The 20066-nt window shown below is 42.8% G+C and overlaps 1 protein-coding gene across 3 annotated transcripts in view; it reads left to right on the forward strand.

Annotated features, from left to right (window-relative positions):
- The window catches only part of LOC129172489 (RNA-binding Raly-like protein), a 44981-nt gene extending 25251 nt beyond the window's left edge, over positions 1-19730 (forward strand). For 2 of the 3 annotated variants that reach the window (XM_054762281.1, XM_054762273.1), the window contains 7 exons: positions 13361-13436; positions 14737-14784; positions 15022-15215; positions 15350-15463; positions 16585-16742; positions 16852-16891; positions 18972-19730. In XM_054762281.1, coding sequence (XP_054618256.1) covers positions 13361-13436; positions 14737-14784; positions 15022-15215; positions 15350-15463; positions 16585-16742; positions 16852-16884 — 623 coding nt within the window. In that variant the 3' untranslated portion in view covers positions 16885-16891; positions 18972-19730. Of the gene's footprint in view, positions 1-69; positions 5753-13360; positions 13437-14736; positions 14785-15021; positions 15216-15349; positions 15464-16584; positions 16743-16851; positions 16892-18971 lie in introns of those variants that run through there. The other variant, XM_054762289.1, reaches the window with a different exon arrangement.
- The last annotated feature ends 336 nt before the right edge of the window (positions 19731-20066 follow it).

Genomic DNA, 20066 nt, shown 5'->3' on the forward strand with positions numbered 1-20066 from the left:
TTACATCAAAATAAGAGCTTATTTCCAGATAGAACACCATCAACTACTTACACTTCACATTTGGAACTGAACGACGCGTGTGCATGTGTGTGTGCACGCATTAAAACGTCACTACGATGCATTTTTTCCCCCGTGTGGCTGAACTAAAACTCAACTCTGAACCCCCGACATCACTTCCTGCCCCCGCAATCACACCTCCCCGAGCAATGGAACACATTTACAGCAACACACACAAGTCTTATTTTTGTCTTATGTCTTTTTTTCTCTTATTATGTCGACTATATTGAGTGATAGAAGTGTAAATGTGACTATAGGGGTGTTGTTTCATGTCTAGAGGGCTCTAAACATGTTAAAAAAAATTTATTTTGAACGTTGTAAACAAGTTTTCTATGTCTTATATGTTTTATTTTCTCTTATTGTCCATACTTTATTGGGTAATTGGGAGTGTAAAGGTGACTATAGGGGTGTTCTTTCATGTCTAGAGGGCTCTAATAACATTAAAATTGTATTTAGAAGGCTGGAAACAGGTTTTCTATGTCTTATTATATCTACTTTATTGGGTAATAGGAGTGTAAAGGTGACTATAGGGGTGTTATTTCATGTCTAGAGGGCTCTAATAATGTTAAAAAATGGTATTTAGAAGGTTGTAATCAGGGTTTCTATGTCTTATTTTCTATTTTTTATATCTACTACATTGGGTAATAGGAGTGTAAAGGTGACTATAGGGGTGTTATTTCATGTCTAGAGGGCTCTAATAATGTTAAAAAATGGTATTTAGAAGGTTGTAATCAGGGTTTCTATGTCTTATTTTCTATTTTTTATATCTTCTTTATTGGGTAATAGGAGTGTAAAGGTGACTATAGGGGTGTTATTTCATGTCTAGAGGGCTCTAATAATGTTAAAAAATGGTATTTACAAGGTTGTAATCAGGGTTTCTATGTTTTATTGTCTATTTTTTATATCTACTATATTGGGTAATAGGAGTGTAAAGGTGACTATAGGGGTGTTATGTCATGTCTAGAGGGCTCTAATCATGTCAAAAGGTGTATTTAGAAGGTGGTAAACAGCTTATCTATGCTCAAACTACCAAAATATTCCATTTACAAATAAAGAATCCTACTTGGTGGAAATTCACTGATCACAATCGGGTTTGGAACCAATTAAGCACCATAAACGAGGTCAGGCTGCCTAACCCCCACACCCATTTGACTCATGAGATGATGCTGTTCCACTCCGGTCCTGTAGGTGGCAGCGATTTTCCTTAGCTTTAACGGCACTTTAATCCAGATTTGCTTGGAAATTTACTGGTTCCTTCCGTGGCCTGTGCGCCACCCTCCCTACAAGCGCTTGTCAAAGACCCAACAAGCCAGTCAGAATATAGACTCTCGCGTCTCGCATTTGGCGTGGTGGTTATCGCCGCACCTCACAGCAACAAAGCCCGCCGTTCAATTCCAGCACTCTACTCAGCAAGAACCTAAAGAGGTTCGGTTCTAGTCAGCTTCATTGGTCAGTGAAGACACACTGTGGATTCGGCCCCTGTGCACCCCACCGCTCACTGCTCCTCACGGAAAAATATCCAATGAAATGCCGTCAATGAATGAAAATGTAGCATACCATATGACAGTCATCAAATGAATCAATACCATTGATGCTTTGCGCCATAGCCAAGCCTTCTCGTGCAGTATTGTTGTCCTGCAGTGCCCTCCTGTGGTTGGACATGCACACCGCAAATTACTGCGTTGCCCTCTGGTCAGCGCACGCACTTCATGCGTGACATTCTGTATTCTATACACAAATGTGCCCCCCATCCCTGCAATGCAATTTAACAAGAAAAATGGAAAACTCGGTAGTAATTTTACAAGAATAGAGTCAAATATATTGAGGGGGCGTCTGGAGCGTCTATTAGAGCAATCAATAGCTGAGCAGTATGCCGAGGACATGTTTTCAGCGCTGGATTTCTGGATTCTGCTCACCATCATGGTGGCCAAACTCGCGCGGGACATAACACGGAAGTGGATGGCGATCGGCACTCCTGTTTTAACTAACAATTAATTAACAGATCTATGTGCTGAATCACGCTTCAGAATGTAAGTCAAAGTCAACATAGTGAAAAACCCACCCAAGTAATTATGGAAAACATACCTGCCGCTTGCAGTTCATGCAAGACGCGCTTTTATTGACAACTCCTCCATACGGAGAGTTGTGTACTGCAGTGAAATGTGTCCACGCCGAAACGGCTGTTTCAACTAAGGTTCTGCACCACAGAGCCGCGTTTGTCAAAATTGTCCCCCAGCCGTGGGGGTGGCCACTGGGGCGGCCGGAGAGTGACCAAGGGTGACACTGATGTTATTACAAAAAAAACAACCTGTAATATTATGAAAAACAAACATTTTTTGAAAATTAGGTTGTGGAAAAAGATATGTTTCAAAAATAAAGTCAATATATTTTGGGAGTAAAGGAATAATTATGAGAGGAGAGGAAAGGAAAGTTGAAATAATTTGGGGAAAAAATACCAACAGCTGAAATGAAGAAAAACAGCTGCAATTTTATGAGAATGAAGTCGAAATATTGAGAGAAAAAAGTCGTATTCTTTCGAGAAAAAGTCACAATTTGACAAGAATAAACTTGTAATATTATGAGGAAAAAGAATGTCATTTTACTGGCATAGAGTTGAAATATTTTAGAAAATAAACTTTTTAAAAAATTGTAATATTATGAAACACAAACAAAAAATAAATTTAATAATAAAGTTAGGTTGGTGAAAAAGTAACATTATTGAAATCAAGTCATAATTACGAGAAGAAAGTTGAAATAATTGCAAACATTTAACAACAGCAGCTAAGGAAATGAAAAAAAAACAGCTGTAATTTTCCAAGAATAAAGTCAAAATATTAAGAAAAAAAAGTCATATTCTAATGAGAAAACAAGTAGCAATTTTAAGAGAATAAACTTGTAATATTAGAGGAAAAAGAACATCATTTTAGTAGCACAGTGTATGAAAAACAAACAAACAGAGTTGAAATTTTTGGAAAAACATATTGTGGGGGAAAATATGTTGGTGGTGGTGTTTGCATGTTGCTTCCTGGATGCTTCATTGCACATGTAACGGATGCCAGCCTGTGAGGCTGTGCGAGTGTACGTTGGTAAACCTCCCTCCCGCTACCTCAAGAGCTGCGCTGAACACGCGGCCGACAGTCCGGGCTTTTAGTCGTGTGGTCAGCGCCCGACTCCCATTACGAAGGTCTTGTGTTCAAGCTCCGGTACGGGCAGGGCGAAACAGGGCGGGTTACACACACACTACTCTCTATCCTGTACAGTATAGTCACTGTGTGGTGGATATACTTTATGGTGCTGGGATAGGCTCCAGCTCACGTGTGACACTAACAATACAGTCAAAACAAGCAGCATGATACTTTAAAACAATGCATGGACGGCATTTCTGGCATGCTACCTGCGTGGACACTAGATGTCGCTGAGAGAATATGAGAGCACCCCCACCACCATACCTGGTGCATGAGTCCTACACCCAGGATTTTACTCTGTTTATGCATCGTAGCTTTTTTGTGTTCACTCGTTTTGAGGGTATATGAAATGGAGATTATTGTTTTTTCCCTTGGCTTGCACACCTAAACACTTCCACTGAACACACACTGAACAAGAAGACATGGCAAGCCTGCTTGGGTGATTTTATTTACAGGAATCCCTCGTTTATGCTGGTTCATTGGTTCTGTGGGGTTTTGTCTTTATTTCCTAGAAAAGGCACATACTGTAAACGATAAAGACGTGTGTTCATGCATCACATCACGATTGTGGATGATGGGCAAAATTCCCCCCCAAAAGTGCACTTTTCCTTTCAAAACGTCTTCCAAAGCCTGTCCGTCCGCGCCAGTGCCTCTCAGTTACTTTCTGTCATGCCCCCACTGTGGGACAGAAATGTTTTGGAGCCCCCCTGATTTGAACTACTGTTGATAAAGTGATCATGTCTATTTATTTATCTGTACTGTACAGACTGCACTCAAGACTGGAAACAGCAAAATGCAACAAAATGGAGATCAGTGATGCAAACGAGTCGGACCGTCACGACAACAAATTTTGCTGGAGGATAATTATCCTACAAATTATTGGCGATGATTGATATTATTGACAACGTTTTTGAGACTACTTTTTTCATTCATTGTGTGGCATAAAAATGCGTTTAGTGTTCCCGCGTTTACCGAAAAAGCCCGAAATAAGTGGCATCCGTAAAGTATCCAACTTTAGTTGTTTACAGTTATGTGTTTTTTAAGACTGCAAATCAGGCATTATTACCATTTTCTCACATTTCTCTCTTGTTTAAATACTCTCCAAAATTTGAATTTCATTTGAATTTTAATGCTCAACCAACCAGGTTGGACACTCCTCTGAACGTGCCTCTTCGTCCTTGTTAAAACCCAATTTTCCTCCTCCTTTATGTAACAAAGCAAAGATTCATTCATTCCGTGATGGCGCCCTAACGTCAGCAGGTCCACAAGTCCAACGTTTTGTGCGATGGTTAGCATCTTCCTCTGCCTTTTGGGTGCACAACATTTCGTCGAAATTGTGGGTTTTGTTGGGGAGAAAACCCACACCGCTAGCTGCTTGCGGGTGATCAAAAACAACCGGAGCCACCGCAGTGCGGCACGATGGAGACTGATTGACAGTGGTCTACAGCCAATCAGGACGCAGGAGACATTGCTCGTTCGTACACTGTAAAAAAAAAAAAAAGCACTAAAAACAATCAGTGAAACAGGCAGGCCGCAAACAGTGAACCGCGATGGAGCGAGCAATAAAGCAATGAGTAAAATTCACATAAAATACAATAAAATATCAAATTGGAAAAAATGTGCGTGCAAAATACTTTGATCATTTGATGGTCTGATTTAGAACAGATTGCTTTTTAACAAACTCTCTTGAACGTAATAGTCATTTATTGACGGTCCCTGATATAAACAACCAGCCATTCGAGCGACACTTCCAGTGCGAGCTCCCCGCACCACCAGAGCAGTGCGGGCACACTGCATGAACAACTGCCAACGTGAAACGATCAGCGACGGAGACGAACATCCAGCGTGAAACAACGTAAAGAGAGAGGAAAACAAACACGCACGCACGCGTGTCAATTTATCAAGACCGGCAAAATGATCGACCGTGTTTTTTTTTATCACTCCATGAATCCATGTATGGATTATTGTGACAGGATGAGCGTATTTAAGACTCAAATTGAGCACAAGTTCATGCATGTTGGCAGGTCCTCCCTGCCGCTCACGCCCCCCACTATTTGAGAAGCTCTTTGCGCGATACAACGCCGGTGTGGAAACAGGAGCTCAGAACATGCAGAGCTGAGTGGATGAAGCAGTAGGTGGTCTTCAGCGTTCATTTTGCCTTTGCCTCACTTTCATCCATTTTTCTTCTCTGCTGCATTTTGATGGAAGGAGAAGAGAGACTTTCCTTTTTTCTTTTTTTTTCTTTCCATAATTCAGCCGCTTGTAATTCATCGCCACCTGATCTGTTCAAGAAGGGGGGGGGGCTAATTAGCTAATTAGACCTGCACGAGGAGCTTACCGGGGGCATTTGAGGCGAAAGCCAGCCTTTCCCCCCGGGATGGCTCAGCAAATGGTACGGTCTGAAGCGGCTGGCTGTTGTTTGGGGCGAGAGAAGCGGAGAGGCGAGATGAGGAGAAGCCGAGCATCGTCCTTCCTCGAAATGTACGAAGGCTGGCGCCGCGTTCAGAGACGTGAGTACACGTGACCACCTTTCAGCGCTCGCTCGTGGCTTTTCAGCGGTCAAGGTGGACCCAAATGTGATGTGGTGCCAAAAGTTCATGACAGGGAGATGCTGTGGTCTCCTCCACGGGCTTGGCAACTTTATCATCTTGTGGAAATACTGTCATCCTTTTTCACCGGCAAAGGCAGAGCATTGACTCCGTTTGGGAGGAAACGGAAGCTGATGTGCGTATTTGCAGCGGACCTGCTTTTCACCAGTTGCTGCTTTGTTGCATAAGGATGAGGATTATTCCAGCGTGCGTCTATTCACTTAACCACAGATGCATGGCATGAAGAGCTGTGGCTGTAGACAACCTCCTGATGTTATCTTTATTTTTTTTAATTAACTCCACAAGATGGAGCATCATCCAAAAGCTTGTCTAGCTCTGCACATGCACAATGGTGTGAAAGACTTGGTCGTAATTGCCGCTTACTGCAATTGCAACATTGGTTGTGTTAGTAAATGAGAGCTACTCGCTGTGCTTTCAAAATCCACATGCACGTTTTGCCCTCAAAAATGTCGATGAACGTTTGAAATAATAATAATTACAGATGTAGAATGTCGTTTTCTTCAAACCAAAACTGCTTAAGACTGATATGATACCTTTTTTATATCTGCTTTTTTAAATTAGATGTAAGAGTAGTTTGTGCACAGCTGGGGGTAACAGATGAGGATTGTACGTGTTGATTTGTCCCAATGAAACATGACACGACTACAACCACATCACTACTATCAGGAGAAGCAGACTGTGGGGGGAGAAGGCCTGTGACCATCACAAACTTTGCTGGTCGATAATTGTGCTACAAGTTATCATCGCTAATCGACATTATCGGCATTTTTAGACCTTTTTTTCATGAATTATATGGCTTAATATAAGCCGGTGTGTCTCCGCTTCCCTCAGCTCAACGGTTTTATCTTTGTTTTGTCATTTGTTGTGAAGACCATCGACTCTCTGCTGGGGTTTGATTGTCAGGAATGACTTCAGGCCCAGGACATTGTGGGCGCCTGTGCAAAACAAGGTGGCAGACTTGTGAAGCTCAAAGCCTGGCTGGTGCTTCCTCCCGAGGTGGTGCGGTTCCCGCCTAATGTTCCACGGCATTACCAGGGTTGCTTACGCCGCTTCGTCTCTCAGCGCAAGTTGGTCGTGTTTTTTTCCTCGTCACTACTTTCGAACAAATGCGACCACCCAAATATTCCCACACTGGGGATGTGGCAATTGCATTAAAAAACATTTTGATCATTCGATTAATCGATTTATCGATTATCGTGACAGGCCAAGAGGGGAGGAGCCACCTGCTGTGGCCCAGCACGGTGCACTATACTGGGACACACGCTCCGAGCAGCCGGCCTGCCGCCACGGAGGTCAGGAGAAACGGAGTACAGAGTGGGAGGAGCCACCTGGCGTGGCCCAGCAGGGTGCACTGTGTTGGAGCACACTGCATGAAGTCATCCGTGGCACGTCCCACGTGAGAGATGACAAACCCTCCTCCTCCCATTCTGTGTGGAAGTGGTACATTTTGGGCTTCCTACTTTGTCCGTCTTTCCACTTTAAGTTTATATTAAATCAATTGGAGGCTAACTCGTGCATGCTATGTCTCTTGTGTCCCGTAGCCTGTGCATTTTTATTAGACTATAGGGGTGTTATGTCATGCCTGCGGGACTCTAGTAATGGTAACAATCCTATTTAGAAAGTCAAAAACAGGTTTTCTACACTCTGACGAGGAAAATATTCCCTTTATTAATATTTAACCTCACTTTGCAGGAATTCACTTATCGCGGTCGGGTGTGGAACCAGTGAGCCGCCGTAAACGAGGGTCCCCCGTGGCGCCCGGAGAGTCAGGCTCATAAAATGTGTAAAGCGACCAAAGTTAGCGGGGGCGCACCTCAGTGGAGCTCAGCTAGCGGCAGCTGCTAACATTAGCTGCTAACGTTAGCTGATAATGTTAGCTGCAAGCTTTGTTGAGTGTTTGGTCGTTCCACTCGGTTAACTTCTTTTTACGCTTGCATGAGATTGAAACAGGAACAAAAGAGTTGAGTTCCTGGTGTTTCCTGACTTCCTTCCAAATTTGGACCAATCGGAGGTCAACAGAGCTGACGGAGAGAGCGCTTTTTCTTTGGCTTTAAGTCTAGAAATAGTCTCTCACGTCTGAGAGTTAAAGGTTGCACGTCTCCTGCCTTTTTTGCTGGATTAAAACCAGTTAGAACAATTGATCGTTGTGATGGACGGCGGCCTCTTTTCCCGGTTCTTTGGAGCGATCGGAGAAGAAGCAATGATCCCACGGTTTGGAAGTCAAACTGCATTCAGTTGCTGGACTCCATCATCACTTTTCTACGTCATGAAATATTGAGTTCTATCTTTGTGTTGGTATTAACTCCAAAACAGGCACCAGATCAAATCCAGATATGTGCCAAAAAGGACAAAAATCCTTTCAATAAAAGCGTAAAACAAAAATAAAAATGTGACCAAATGTCTATTTTGGAATAATGACCCACGAGCATAAATAGAGTCAATATTCCGTGTGCATAAAACCCTCATCCGAGCATCCCTAATAAACGTGAATCCTTCCCCCCCATCCTAAAGAAAGGCCCACGTGACCCGCAGCCTTGATGATAGGTAGATCATCAACTTCTATGCAAACCAAACCTTCTTCTTCACGGCCAATAAAGATAACGGCTTCAGTGGCTGGGGTCCCGGCATTGGGCGCCGAGCACAGGGAGCTCACAACTCCCCTTTCCGTAACACGCTGGATGTGAGTCCGTATTCTTGCGGGACGTCTGGTGACCATGATAAGATGACGGGACGGCTGCCTCATGGACGTGTTTGTTGTCCAGACTGGAAGTCAAAGCCACTTTTTACCGTGAAGATATTTATGTGTCATGGCGCCGCTTCTAACAGCATTACAGTAAGGGAGGGGGCCAATGTTTAAGGACGCAAACTAAAGCTAAACTTGTTTTTGGCTTTTATTTGTGTAGAAGGATTTTTGCGCCACTTGACACAAACCTGAATTTCTTGTGTGCTTGTTTTGGAGTAAACACCATCCGTTATTTTTGTAGTTCAAGACAACAAAATGAAGAGAATAAAATAAGACAAATAAATAACTTTACGCAACAGAAACGTGTCCTGCTTCACGCATTCAATCCCAGACGTTTTTCAAAAGACAACCCAAATCAGTACCGACTGATCTTTCAAGGCCCACAGATTATTGTGTTGTATGGTTTTATAAACATGGAACCTACCAAAACAAACATTACACTCCCATCTTTCATCAAGAAAAACAGTTTGCTTCTACCTTTTTGTGTTCTTTAGTAATCAGCAGTGGAACATAGGTACGTTTCAGGAAAATATCAGTTCCTGACTAAATGCAGCTTTTAGTCAGGAACTGATATTTGTGTCAAAGTTTCACTTTGACACAAATATGTGTTGCTTTTGACATCTCAAATATGTAAACAACTGCACCAACATAAACAACATCACAATGACAATTCATTTACAAATATAACACCACCAACTATTTACAGTTTTGACATTTGGAACTAAACTGTGTGTGTGCACGCGTGTGTACGCGTCAAAACGTCCCTGCAATGCGTAACTTTCCGCAGGCTACACTCTGGCTTGAAACGGCTCTTAAAGTGGCAAGCGTTGATGGAGAGTCGCATCATCGCCTCTTTTTGCCCCTCGCGCAAAAAAACCACAAAAGACGTGTTCATACGTTGTTGGGATTGGGTGTGCGGGCTTCGAAAAACGACATCTTTGGTGTCGAAAGAGTTCCCGTAAAAGAGAATGAATGGAGTGTCCAGGTCGTTCTTCACTACCGTATGGATCGAAGTGTGACTTAAACACGGGAGAATGCGTCCTAGTTGTACCGTAGCTGCGCGACACCCGCTTCCCTTCTGCCGCTTTCTTCTGGTCTCTTTTGCGTTGATCTCCAGTGGCTGTGCTCCACAGCGCTGCCGTGTCATCTCACTATTTCTGTGCCCTTTGAGAAAACCCTGGCAGGTGTGATAAGACCAGGTGGAAGCCTTGTGCGCCCTTGAGATGAGATCAGAGCGTATCAAAGTGTCGCCTTTGAGACTTACAGGGCGAAGGCGAAGGGAGATCCAACCATCATCTTTAGAAGCATCTTTTGTATTCACACTGGCGCCCGCGTGATCTCTTCATCAAATACGCCGCTCAGCTACTCCGAGGACGCCCGTCACTTTGTTCTGATCCACGCTCGCCTGCCAAAAGATTAGCATCGGGGGCGGAAATGTAGTGGCGGGATATCACGGCGCTGTGAGAACACAGTGTGCCATCACCGCGTACACCTGCGAAATATCACCCAATCTCATGTCAACCTGCGCCTTGGTAGCCATGATAACTGGTTGCCAGTCGTAGAGGAATGGATACCAGGCAGTAAAAGTGCAAATGGGTACCCCTCCCCCCCCTTAGAATCATATGATAACATCAAGCCAATGAGGGGGAAATGCAGTATTAGTAATGACTGCAATGTGCATGCATTCAGTACACTGCAGGATAGAAACATGTTCTTAGTAACAGCAATGGTTAGCTTTTTGTTAGCCTTGATTTGCTTCTGTGTTCATCTCTTTCTTTGTCTGTGTTCAAAATAACTTGAAAACTTCACAATGGATTTGGATGAAATTTTCAGGGATTGGCGGAAACGGGGGCCTAGTGGTTAGCACGTTGGCCAATACAGGAACAGCCTGGAGATCGGGAAGACTTGGTTCGATTCTCCCCTGGGCATTTCTGTGTGGAGTTTGCATGTTCTGCCCGTGTGCGTGTGGGTTTTCTCCGGGTACTCCGGCTTCCTCCCACATTCCCAAAAACATGCAGGTGAGGTTAATTGGCGACTCTAAATTGTCCATAGGTATGAATGTGAGTGTGAATGGTGGTTTGTCTATATGTGCCCTGCCATTGGCTGGCGACCAGTCCAGGGTGTACCCCGCCTGTCGCCCAAAGTCAGCTGGGATAGGCTCCAGCATGCCCCCGTGACCCTAATGAGGATGAAGCGGTATAGAGGATGGATGGATGGCGGAAACGGGGAATGGAAAAACTGATTCAATTTTGGGCGTCATTCAAAATTCCAGATTTTCCAAAAATTCACACTTTTCCGTAAAGCTGCGATGACCTGCTAGACACATACAGTATATAAACTCTATCATGCTAGGTGTTAGCACGCTAACGTTAGCATACTAGCATTTTTAGCTATTTTCATGGGTAGACACAGTTACCACTATCATGCTAGGTTTTAGCATTCTAACCACAAGCTGAAAGCAACTTGGGTTGTGCAGCAGGACAATGATCCAAAACACACCAGCAAGTCCACCTCTGAATGGATGAAGACTTTGGAGCGGCCTAGTCCAAGTCCTGACCTGAATCCTATTGAGATGACCTTAAAAAGGCGCTTGATGCTGGAAAAGCCTCCAATGTGGCTGAATGACAACAATTCTGCTAAATTCCTCCACAGCGCTGGAAGAGACTCATTGCAAGTTATGGCAAACGCTTGATTGCAGCTGTTGCTGCTGTTGTGTTGCGTTGTGTTGTCATGGACTAATATTTACATTTGTTTGATGATCTGAAACATTTAAGCGGGACAAACATGCAAAAAAAAAAAATCAGGAAGGGGACTTTTTCACAGCAGTGTACGCGGTGCTGGAATTGCGCTGCTGTTGGTGTGCTCGGGCAAGAGTAAAGCTGCGTGTGACTGCGGGGACGTCCCATTGTGCCCCCGTCTTGGCACAATGGGTAACATAATGAATGCAATGAAAGAGTTCAGGTGCTATCTTGGACAGCCTTGGTATTGACTTAGCAAGCAGCTGAAGTGTTGACTACTTCTTCTTGTTCGTGGAGCCAAACAGCACATGAACGAGGAGCTTGTTGTCCAATTCAGCAGGCAGAGGAAACATCTAGCTGTGCTTCAGCGGTGGTCTGCTCATCCAAAACCACCTCAGCATGAGGGAACTGCGCCCCCGCCTGACAAAGCTCCACTTTGGTTGCCTAGCGACGCAGTCTCCCTCCCCAACTTTGAATGGACGCTCACACTAACAAGCACGCGCTTTTTGCCGCATTTTGTGTAAGTGTGGCGCAACGACAGTCGTTCATCACAGGCGTCGTGAGGTGTCTCGTTGTCGCTTTAATGGCGGAGCGGAGAGGCTGGGGGGGAGCATGTGAAGCATCCCTCATGTCTTCCTGTGACCTAACTAGGATGATGCAGCCGTCTCTGAGAGACGCTTGCACGCTTCCTCTGTCTTCCTGCGCACCAGGCGGGAAGCTAGCAGCCCGTCTTTAACACGCTTGTCATGGAAATGTTTGTGCGTCCGTTATTCCATTTGATCGGACGATATTAGCCCTAGCCGTGCGCCATGCGTACTTATGCTAACGTGCACGTTCACGCCACACTGACGGCCGTCTGCAATACAAGTCCTCCACATGCTGATCACCTCATTCAAACCGCCTGCTTTTCAACTCTGTGATACGAAAAAACGAAAACGAGTTCATTCTCACAAACTTGCAACATTTCTGGAATACTTTTTTCTTGTCATATTTGGACTTTGGCAGCTGCTTTTTTCCATTTGTGCTGTTGTTTGTTTTAAAAAGGTTTCACCGTCCTTCTTGTCTTCCCTCACATTTCGACTTTATTCTGATGGAAAATGACAACTTTTTCCCCAACCTAATTTTTCCAAAATGATTTTGCTTTGTTTCTCGTAGCATTACAGCTTAAAAATAGATTCTTTTTTGGAATATTTCTAAAACGGTGTTATTTTTTTGTTGTCCGATTCCGACGTTATTGTCGTAAAATAAAGACTTTTTCTCGTTAGATTACAGCATTTTTCTCGTACTATTTTGCCGTTATTCTTGTAAAATGACTGCTGATTCTTCCATTTTTGCTGTTATTTATTTTTTAGAAAATGCCGCGGGCCAAAAAAAAAAAATAGAAACGCTATTCTCCTGTAGCCGGCGGGGGCGTGGTTTAAAAAGTACATAACCGCCGCGCTCTTTCATCAAAACAACTCCTCCACATGCTCATCACCTGATTCAAATTGCCTGTTTTTCTTTCATATTTCAACTCTACGATACTTAAAAAAAAAATAGTATTTTCCCTCAAATGTGACGTGTTTATCCTCACAACATTTCTTCCTCATTTTTTCTTGTATTCTTGGAAAATGGCAGCTCTTTTTTTCCCATTTGTGTTGTTTGTTTCAAAATTGGCCAACAATTTCAACTTCCTTCTTGTCCTCCCATCATATTTGGACTTTATCCTTATGTGACATAAATACATAACGTACACAAGCATTCTTTAAAAATTACAACTTCATTTTGCTTGTTTGTTTCTCATAATAATGCGACAAAAATGTGTTTTTTCCTTTAATATTTCAACGTTCTGCTACTAAAATGGTGCTATTTTTTGTTATACAATTACTTTTTCCAATGACGCTGCATATCAGGTACTATGAATAGTCTTTAAAATGTTGCCGTGAAGCTTTTGTGATAGCGAAGCGCAGATTAAGGCCACCGTTAACCACACCAGGTCACATGACGTTGGCGGGACGCCCGCCCTCACGCTGTGCTTTGTCTTCCCAGATGTCAACATGGCGGGCGAGCCCAAGCCGTACAGGCCCAAGATGGGCACCAAGAGGCCGCTGTCGTCCCTCTACAGGTTGGACTTGACGTTTGGAGGAGTCACATCTTACTTGACTTTAAAAACGTCCACCACAATGTCGCCTGCGCGTTCTCCAGTAGTTTCCAGCACGGCAGGCGTCGTCATGTTGTTGTCTTGCTGTGTTCCCATCAGCTATGCTTCAATACGTCCTATATTGTTTGCTATTATGTTCTACGTTGTTCCAATTTTCGGAAGGCAACTGGAAATGTGGAAAAACAACATTGACAGTCGATGACGCCAGCCGTGACGAGCTAGCTTTCAGTTCAGCCCGATCTCCAGAAGTGAAGCCATCGACACCGAGGATGTTTACAGTCATTAGAGCCACGTGGAAATTTCAGACATGTGGCAGTAGTTTTTGAAGAGGAACAAACATTTGGAGATAAGATAGAGAACTTGCATTACATGGACCAAAACCTTGAGACATGGACATGAAGATTGGTCGCCTTTAAAACAATAGACAGCAACTCTGGAGGTGCTCGTCCTTCAGTGATTCTTTAAAATCAGCTCTTTATGGCCTGTTTGATTGTCCACGTGAATAAATGGTCGCCGCCACCCTCTCAGTAAACATATGGCTGTGAAAAGGCATTTATATAACATGTGTCATGCTTTCCAGCCTTGTTGCTATCATGGAATAGTGTTTAGAAGACATTACGTAAACAAGACGTGGCTTACTCTGTTCTGTGGCAACGCTGACGTTGTTCTTCTTGTCTTTTTTTCCTGTGTACCAGCAGAATAGCTTCCTTTTTCAAAATGTGTTTATCGCGTACTTTCAAGCCAAACGCTTCTTGTAAAGGTGTTCCGTCGTAGCAGTCATCAGTGAAATGATCACTGCAAGGAACAGAACTCGAGGTTGCTTCGTCCGTTGTTGTCTTACACCTTCCTTTTTTGGAAAAGAAACACAACTTTTAGTATCGCTGGGATTCTGTGAACGTCCAGCAGCAACACGACGTTTTAGCATGAATTGATTAATTAATTGCATTAATTGCTAATTAATTAAACCTTTCCATCCGTGACTAATCGCGTTTAAATCTTTCCATCTATCGAGAGCCCTAACCTTCCAGTTGTTTCCTGCGTGTCAAACTGTCTTGGTAAATCCATAAAAACGTCTTTTGCGTTGTTTGGAATGGATGAGTTGGATTGACGGCATTTCCTGGGTTAGCGTCCGTTTTGGTTCGAGTCGGGCCTTCCGGCAGGAGGGAATGACAGCAAGCGAGGAGGACTGATGGAAAGCCAGCCGTTGTCTTTGTTGTGTTGTCACTTTTCCATCACATTTGTGTTGTTTTCTGTGTCGTCCCAGCGGCTACGAGTTCGACTACGACTACTACAGAGATGACTTCTACAGCAGGTACGTTTTTTACCACCCGTTCTCATGAGCATGCCAGCGTCGTGGTCGTCAGGAATGCTTTTCCTTGGCTTTGCTAACATTGCTTTTATTTGCCTATGTGAGCGCCCCACGTTAGATTGTCCCCCGTCTGTCATTTGTAGACCGTTTGTCTCGCTGTTGACGTTTTCGTTGGTTTCTTTGAGTCGTCGTCTGTATTTTGCCGGTTGCTAATTCTTTGGTCTTGTCGCGTGTCTTCAGACTCTTCGAGTACCACGGTCGCGTGGTGCCGCCCGCCCGGGCCGTGATCCCCATCAAGCGCTCCCGGCCGGCCGTGCCGTCCGCTCGGCGAGCCAAGTCCTCTTTCCCCGCCAGGGCCTGCTCTTCCTCTTCTTCCTCCTCCTCTTCTTCTTCCCGAGCGCTCAATCTGGGGTCATCCCTCGCCGCCTCCAAACGTACGCTCGTCACACGCATGAGACATGCTAGCATACACGTAACACACGTACAACTGCTACACGCTCTTCCATCGTTACATCAATGTGGGGTCACAGCGTTGGTCAGTCACGGCGTTCCTCTTCCTTTTTTTTAGTGAAGGCAGAGCAGCTCCTCGCCATCAAAAAGGAACTGTTGCAGATCAAGACCAAGATCGACTCCCTGCTGGGGAGGCTGGACAAGTTGGAGAGGCAACAACGCTGCGACGCTGGTACGACGCACGCACAAAATCATGGACGCTTCATGACCAAAGCTTCTTTTAGAGACACTGAATTGATCCAAGTGATTTTTTTGCATTTGAATTTTGGGAGTTTTATTTTTTGGCAGGTCAGGTATAAAGCTCATCGTCACATGACACCAGCCTACAAAAAATGGACGTGTGTGTGTGAGTTCTGAGACATCAAAATGATTTGCACTGAATTTTATTTGTTTTTTTTATACTGATTATCCATCAACTGAATTTTTATGAACTGAATTTTAAAACTACGACGGAGTATTAGACAAAATCTGAGAATAAAGTCAGAAATGTACGAGGAAAAAGTCGTACATTTGTAGGAAAAAAAGTTGTAATATGACGAGAATAAAGTCCTACATTTACGAGATGACCAAAAAAACGTAATAGGAGAATAATGTCGTAAATTTACAAGAAAAAAAGTTGTAGTATTACAAGAATAAAATCTTAAATTTACAAGAAAAAAATGTAAACTTACGAGAATAAAGTCGCAAATTTACGAGAATAACGCTGGAAATTTATGAAGAAAAAAACTTTAAATTGTGAGAAAAATCTCCATTTACAAGAAAAAAATCAAAAATTTACAAGAGAAACGCAAAATTCAAGTAAAAAAGTCTTAATATTACGAGAATTAAGTTGTGAATCTCCCTTGATGACAAGGAGATCCCACCTAAGAGTTTGCGCAGGGGCGTCAAACGGCACGTCCCGGGGGGCATCCCTCATGACTGAAGGCCCTCGTCCGTGTGGTGATGACCGGCCTCCACGCAAGAGGAATAAGCTCACACTTTTGGACCATCCTCATCTAAATCCAATGGAGAACATTTGGGGATGGATTTACAAAAACGGACATGAGTTCCAGACAGTGGATGCCCTCATCATCTTCATCACCTGGAGCAACATTCCCACTAGCCTCCTGGAACACTGGCATCAAGGATGCCCAAACACATTTTTGAATGGCACAACTACTCATGACTCACTCCTTTTTATACATTTTACTTCTATTTTAGGGGGGGGTAGGCTTTTTTTTTTTGCGCTGCAGTCTTTTGATCAGCTGACAAACAGCCTTACATGCTTCTTTGCAATAAATTGCTCCCTCGCAGACGTGCAGAGGAAACACGAGGAGGTGCGCGAGTGTCACCATGGCGACCGAGCAGACCACTCCGGCGGAGAGGACCGCGGGGACACCGCCGAGGCCGAGGCAGGGGAGATGACTGACGGCGGTGACGACTACTTCGAAGACGAGGGCGCAGGCGACATGGTGAGGCACGGTTTGAGCTCGTTGTGAAGGTTTTGTGTGTTTGCGTGATCTTGTGTGTGTGATTGTGTTTCTGCATTTCCAGTATGTTCCTCTCTTTCTGTCTTTGCAGCTAGAAAACCACATATCAGATATTGACAACTGACAGCAAGGTCAGTAAAGCGCAAACCTCACGCCTATAAAAATATACATTGGGAGACGTTACAGCAGGCTTTTCCTCAGCAGAACAGCAGGGCCCATCCACCGGGAAAGCATCATCTCCTTTAAGCACATAAACTCCATTGAGCTACCATGAAACACTACATCATGTTGAAATAGCGTTAGCTTTAGCTGGATACACATCACAATGCTAAATTATGATACCAAGGCCTAATCACATGTATGATTGCTAGGCTAACTAGCGATTGCTAAATGGCATTACATTTCCATACTTTTACAGCTACAGCAAGTAGTTACAGCATATATTCACCTTCTGCAGTTCACAAGAAGTTAATATCAGGACCACGGGTCGTCGACCTTTGATGATAAACTTATTTGTTACTACTTAACGATGTCCCGTTGTGCACCCTCCCGACAATAACGTCTCTCTACTTCCCGCTCCCTCCGTCTAACCAGCGCGTTCTCTTAGTCCCGCCCCAACACTTTGGATTGGCTGTCACATTTGCAGAGACCCAATGACAATACAGACATGAAATGACTGACAGACAGCTACTAACATGTTAGATTGACAACTAATACATGTTGCAGATCAACCACACTTTCAAATAACAGATATTGCAAATGACCATAAAACGTTATTTATTCAACTATTAAACTGTAAATAGCTTAACTTATGAAACTGTACATATGAGATTTATACCTTTTAACCAATTTGAATATTGTTGTATGTACTTTATTTATCCCACAGCGGGGAAATTTACTTGTTACAGCAGCAAGACAAGTAAAGAGAACAGTGTAAAGAAAGCATAGTGTCTACAACATGGTGAACTCTTTTAATGCATCACAGTATCACAATAAGTAACTTCCTATCATGCACTGTATGCTGGATCATTTTATACAGGGCTACATTGACAACTGACAGCAACGTCAGTAAAGCGCAATCCTCACGCTTATGAAAATATACATTAGGAGGCGTTACAGCAGGGGGCCATTCGCTGTGATTTGATCAGCCCGCAGCACAGTCTAAAAATGGAATTTAACAAGAAAACTAAAAAAAAAAAAAAACACCACCAGAAGAGTTGTAATCTAGCAAAGAAAAAAAGCCATCATTTCGCAAGAATAAAGTCATAGTACGAGGATGTCAAGAAATGTCATCTTAGTAGCATGAAGCTGGAATATTCAAGAAAGCTTTTTGGTTTTTATCATTCAAAAACAATGAATAAAGTTCCGCGACCCTAATGAGGAGAAGCGGTATAGAAAATGGATGGATGGATGAATAAAGTTATCACTTTTGGAAACTTAGGTTGGGGCAAAATGTATCACATGGGAATAAAGTCCAAATATTAGGAGAAGAAAATATACAAGAAGACAAAAAACCAACGAAAAATCAACAGCGGAAATGGAAAACAGCAGAAATTTGACCACAGTTAAGTCCAAATATGAAGAGAAAAAAATAGGTTTCTAATGAGAAAAAACTTGCAATTTTATGACAATAAACTTGTAAAATGAGAAAAGAAATCGTTTTAGTAACAAAGTTGAAATCAAGAAAAAAATAGATGATTTTTGAAAAAATGATGATTAACGGGAAGAAGATTTACAAGAGGGAAGCTGAAATTAAATAGTTGGGGGGAAAAAACAGCAGAAATGCAGAAAAAAACAGCTGTAATTTTACGGGAATAAAGTCAAAACATGAAGACAAAAAAGTAATCATCGAATGAGGAACAAAAGTCGCAATTTGACAAGAATAAACTTTTGGGAAAAAAAACATTTTTAGTAGCATTTCTTCTCTATTACAAAGCTGATGCATTGTCTTCTTGAGCTACAGTACAGATAACTTCTCATCATATGTCTTAGTGTTGCTTTACTAAGTATCAAAGTGGCCCCTGCATCCTTTCATTTTTCAGAATGAAAAGGTTAGGACACCCCTGCATTACAGCACACGTAGATGTGTATTTATACACTCATATTTCATAAGCTTATTCATTTTCTCAGCATTTTTTCCTCACGTGAGTAATGATGGTAATGATGGTTCCTAGAAACATGCATATAGAGTATATGGTATCCTTTTCCCAGGTACGAAAAGGGAAGCCTACGGTGCGCCAAGATTGTCAGAAGACGTCAGCAGCCAAGCCTTTGCCATCAGGAAGGCTCATCCAAGGATGGCAACCAAGAAGTGACCGGTTTACGTGTTCACCTCATTTAACAACCAATAAAGGGACACTCGTTCGTCACCCGAACTGCTGGTTTTGAACATTTTGCAGTGCACGGAGCAGCGGATGAATGCTAAATGACGACGACGTGTGTGTTTGTTGTCCAGCAGACGTACTGTGTGTACAAACATGAATGTAAGAAGAACGTATTTCATGAACGATGTGCTCCTTCCACACGCTTCTCATAAGACATATCTTTTACTTTCTGTTGCTGAGCAAATCATGAAAGGATAACTATATTTTATATTTTCAAGTGACTGTCATGGATCATTTGTATTTGTGGCTTTATTTATTCTCTTTTTTGGAATAAATGTGTTCCTCTCAAACAGGTCCCCGTGAGAGAGACTTGTTTTAGGATTCACTGACCTTGAAAAGCGCATTCCCAATGTGCCATCAGATGGTAACTCACAGCAATTTGTCATTTCCAACCCACGTTTATTGCAGGCTAAGCGGGGACACTGGCTGGACGGCAGCACAGATACCAACGCTAATTTGCTTCAGTCGTTTCTGGCCTGCTTTCAGACGGCGTAGGAGAAACACTAGGAATAATAAGAAGGGTCAGGGCCTTAATAATACATCTGGAAATGCTTTCCAGGGCTTAATAATGTTCTTTTTTTTCTCTTACTTGACTTTTTCAATTAAAAATGATGTGAAAGCACTTCAGATATATGCCGTATATGGCGGTATTACATACACACAACACACAAAACACTTTATTTAATCTTTAATGACACTTTTATTTAATTTGATCTTTTACATTTTCAGTTCTTGGATTTTTCATTAATTCTATCTATTATTTCATTTACTTTTATTACATTTTAATTTTATTTGAACCTACATTTTAACATTTTATTTCTTATATTTAATTAATTTCTTATATTTATAATTGTATGTTTATTTTAACATTTTTAATTCTACATTGCATAAGTATGATGGTGTATTAGGGCACATTGAAAAA

The sequence above is a fragment of the Dunckerocampus dactyliophorus genome, chromosome 2, assembly GCF_027744805.1.
Source record: "Dunckerocampus dactyliophorus isolate RoL2022-P2 chromosome 2, RoL_Ddac_1.1, whole genome shotgun sequence".
Taxonomy (NCBI): Eukaryota; Metazoa; Chordata; class Actinopteri; order Syngnathiformes; family Syngnathidae; genus Dunckerocampus; species Dunckerocampus dactyliophorus.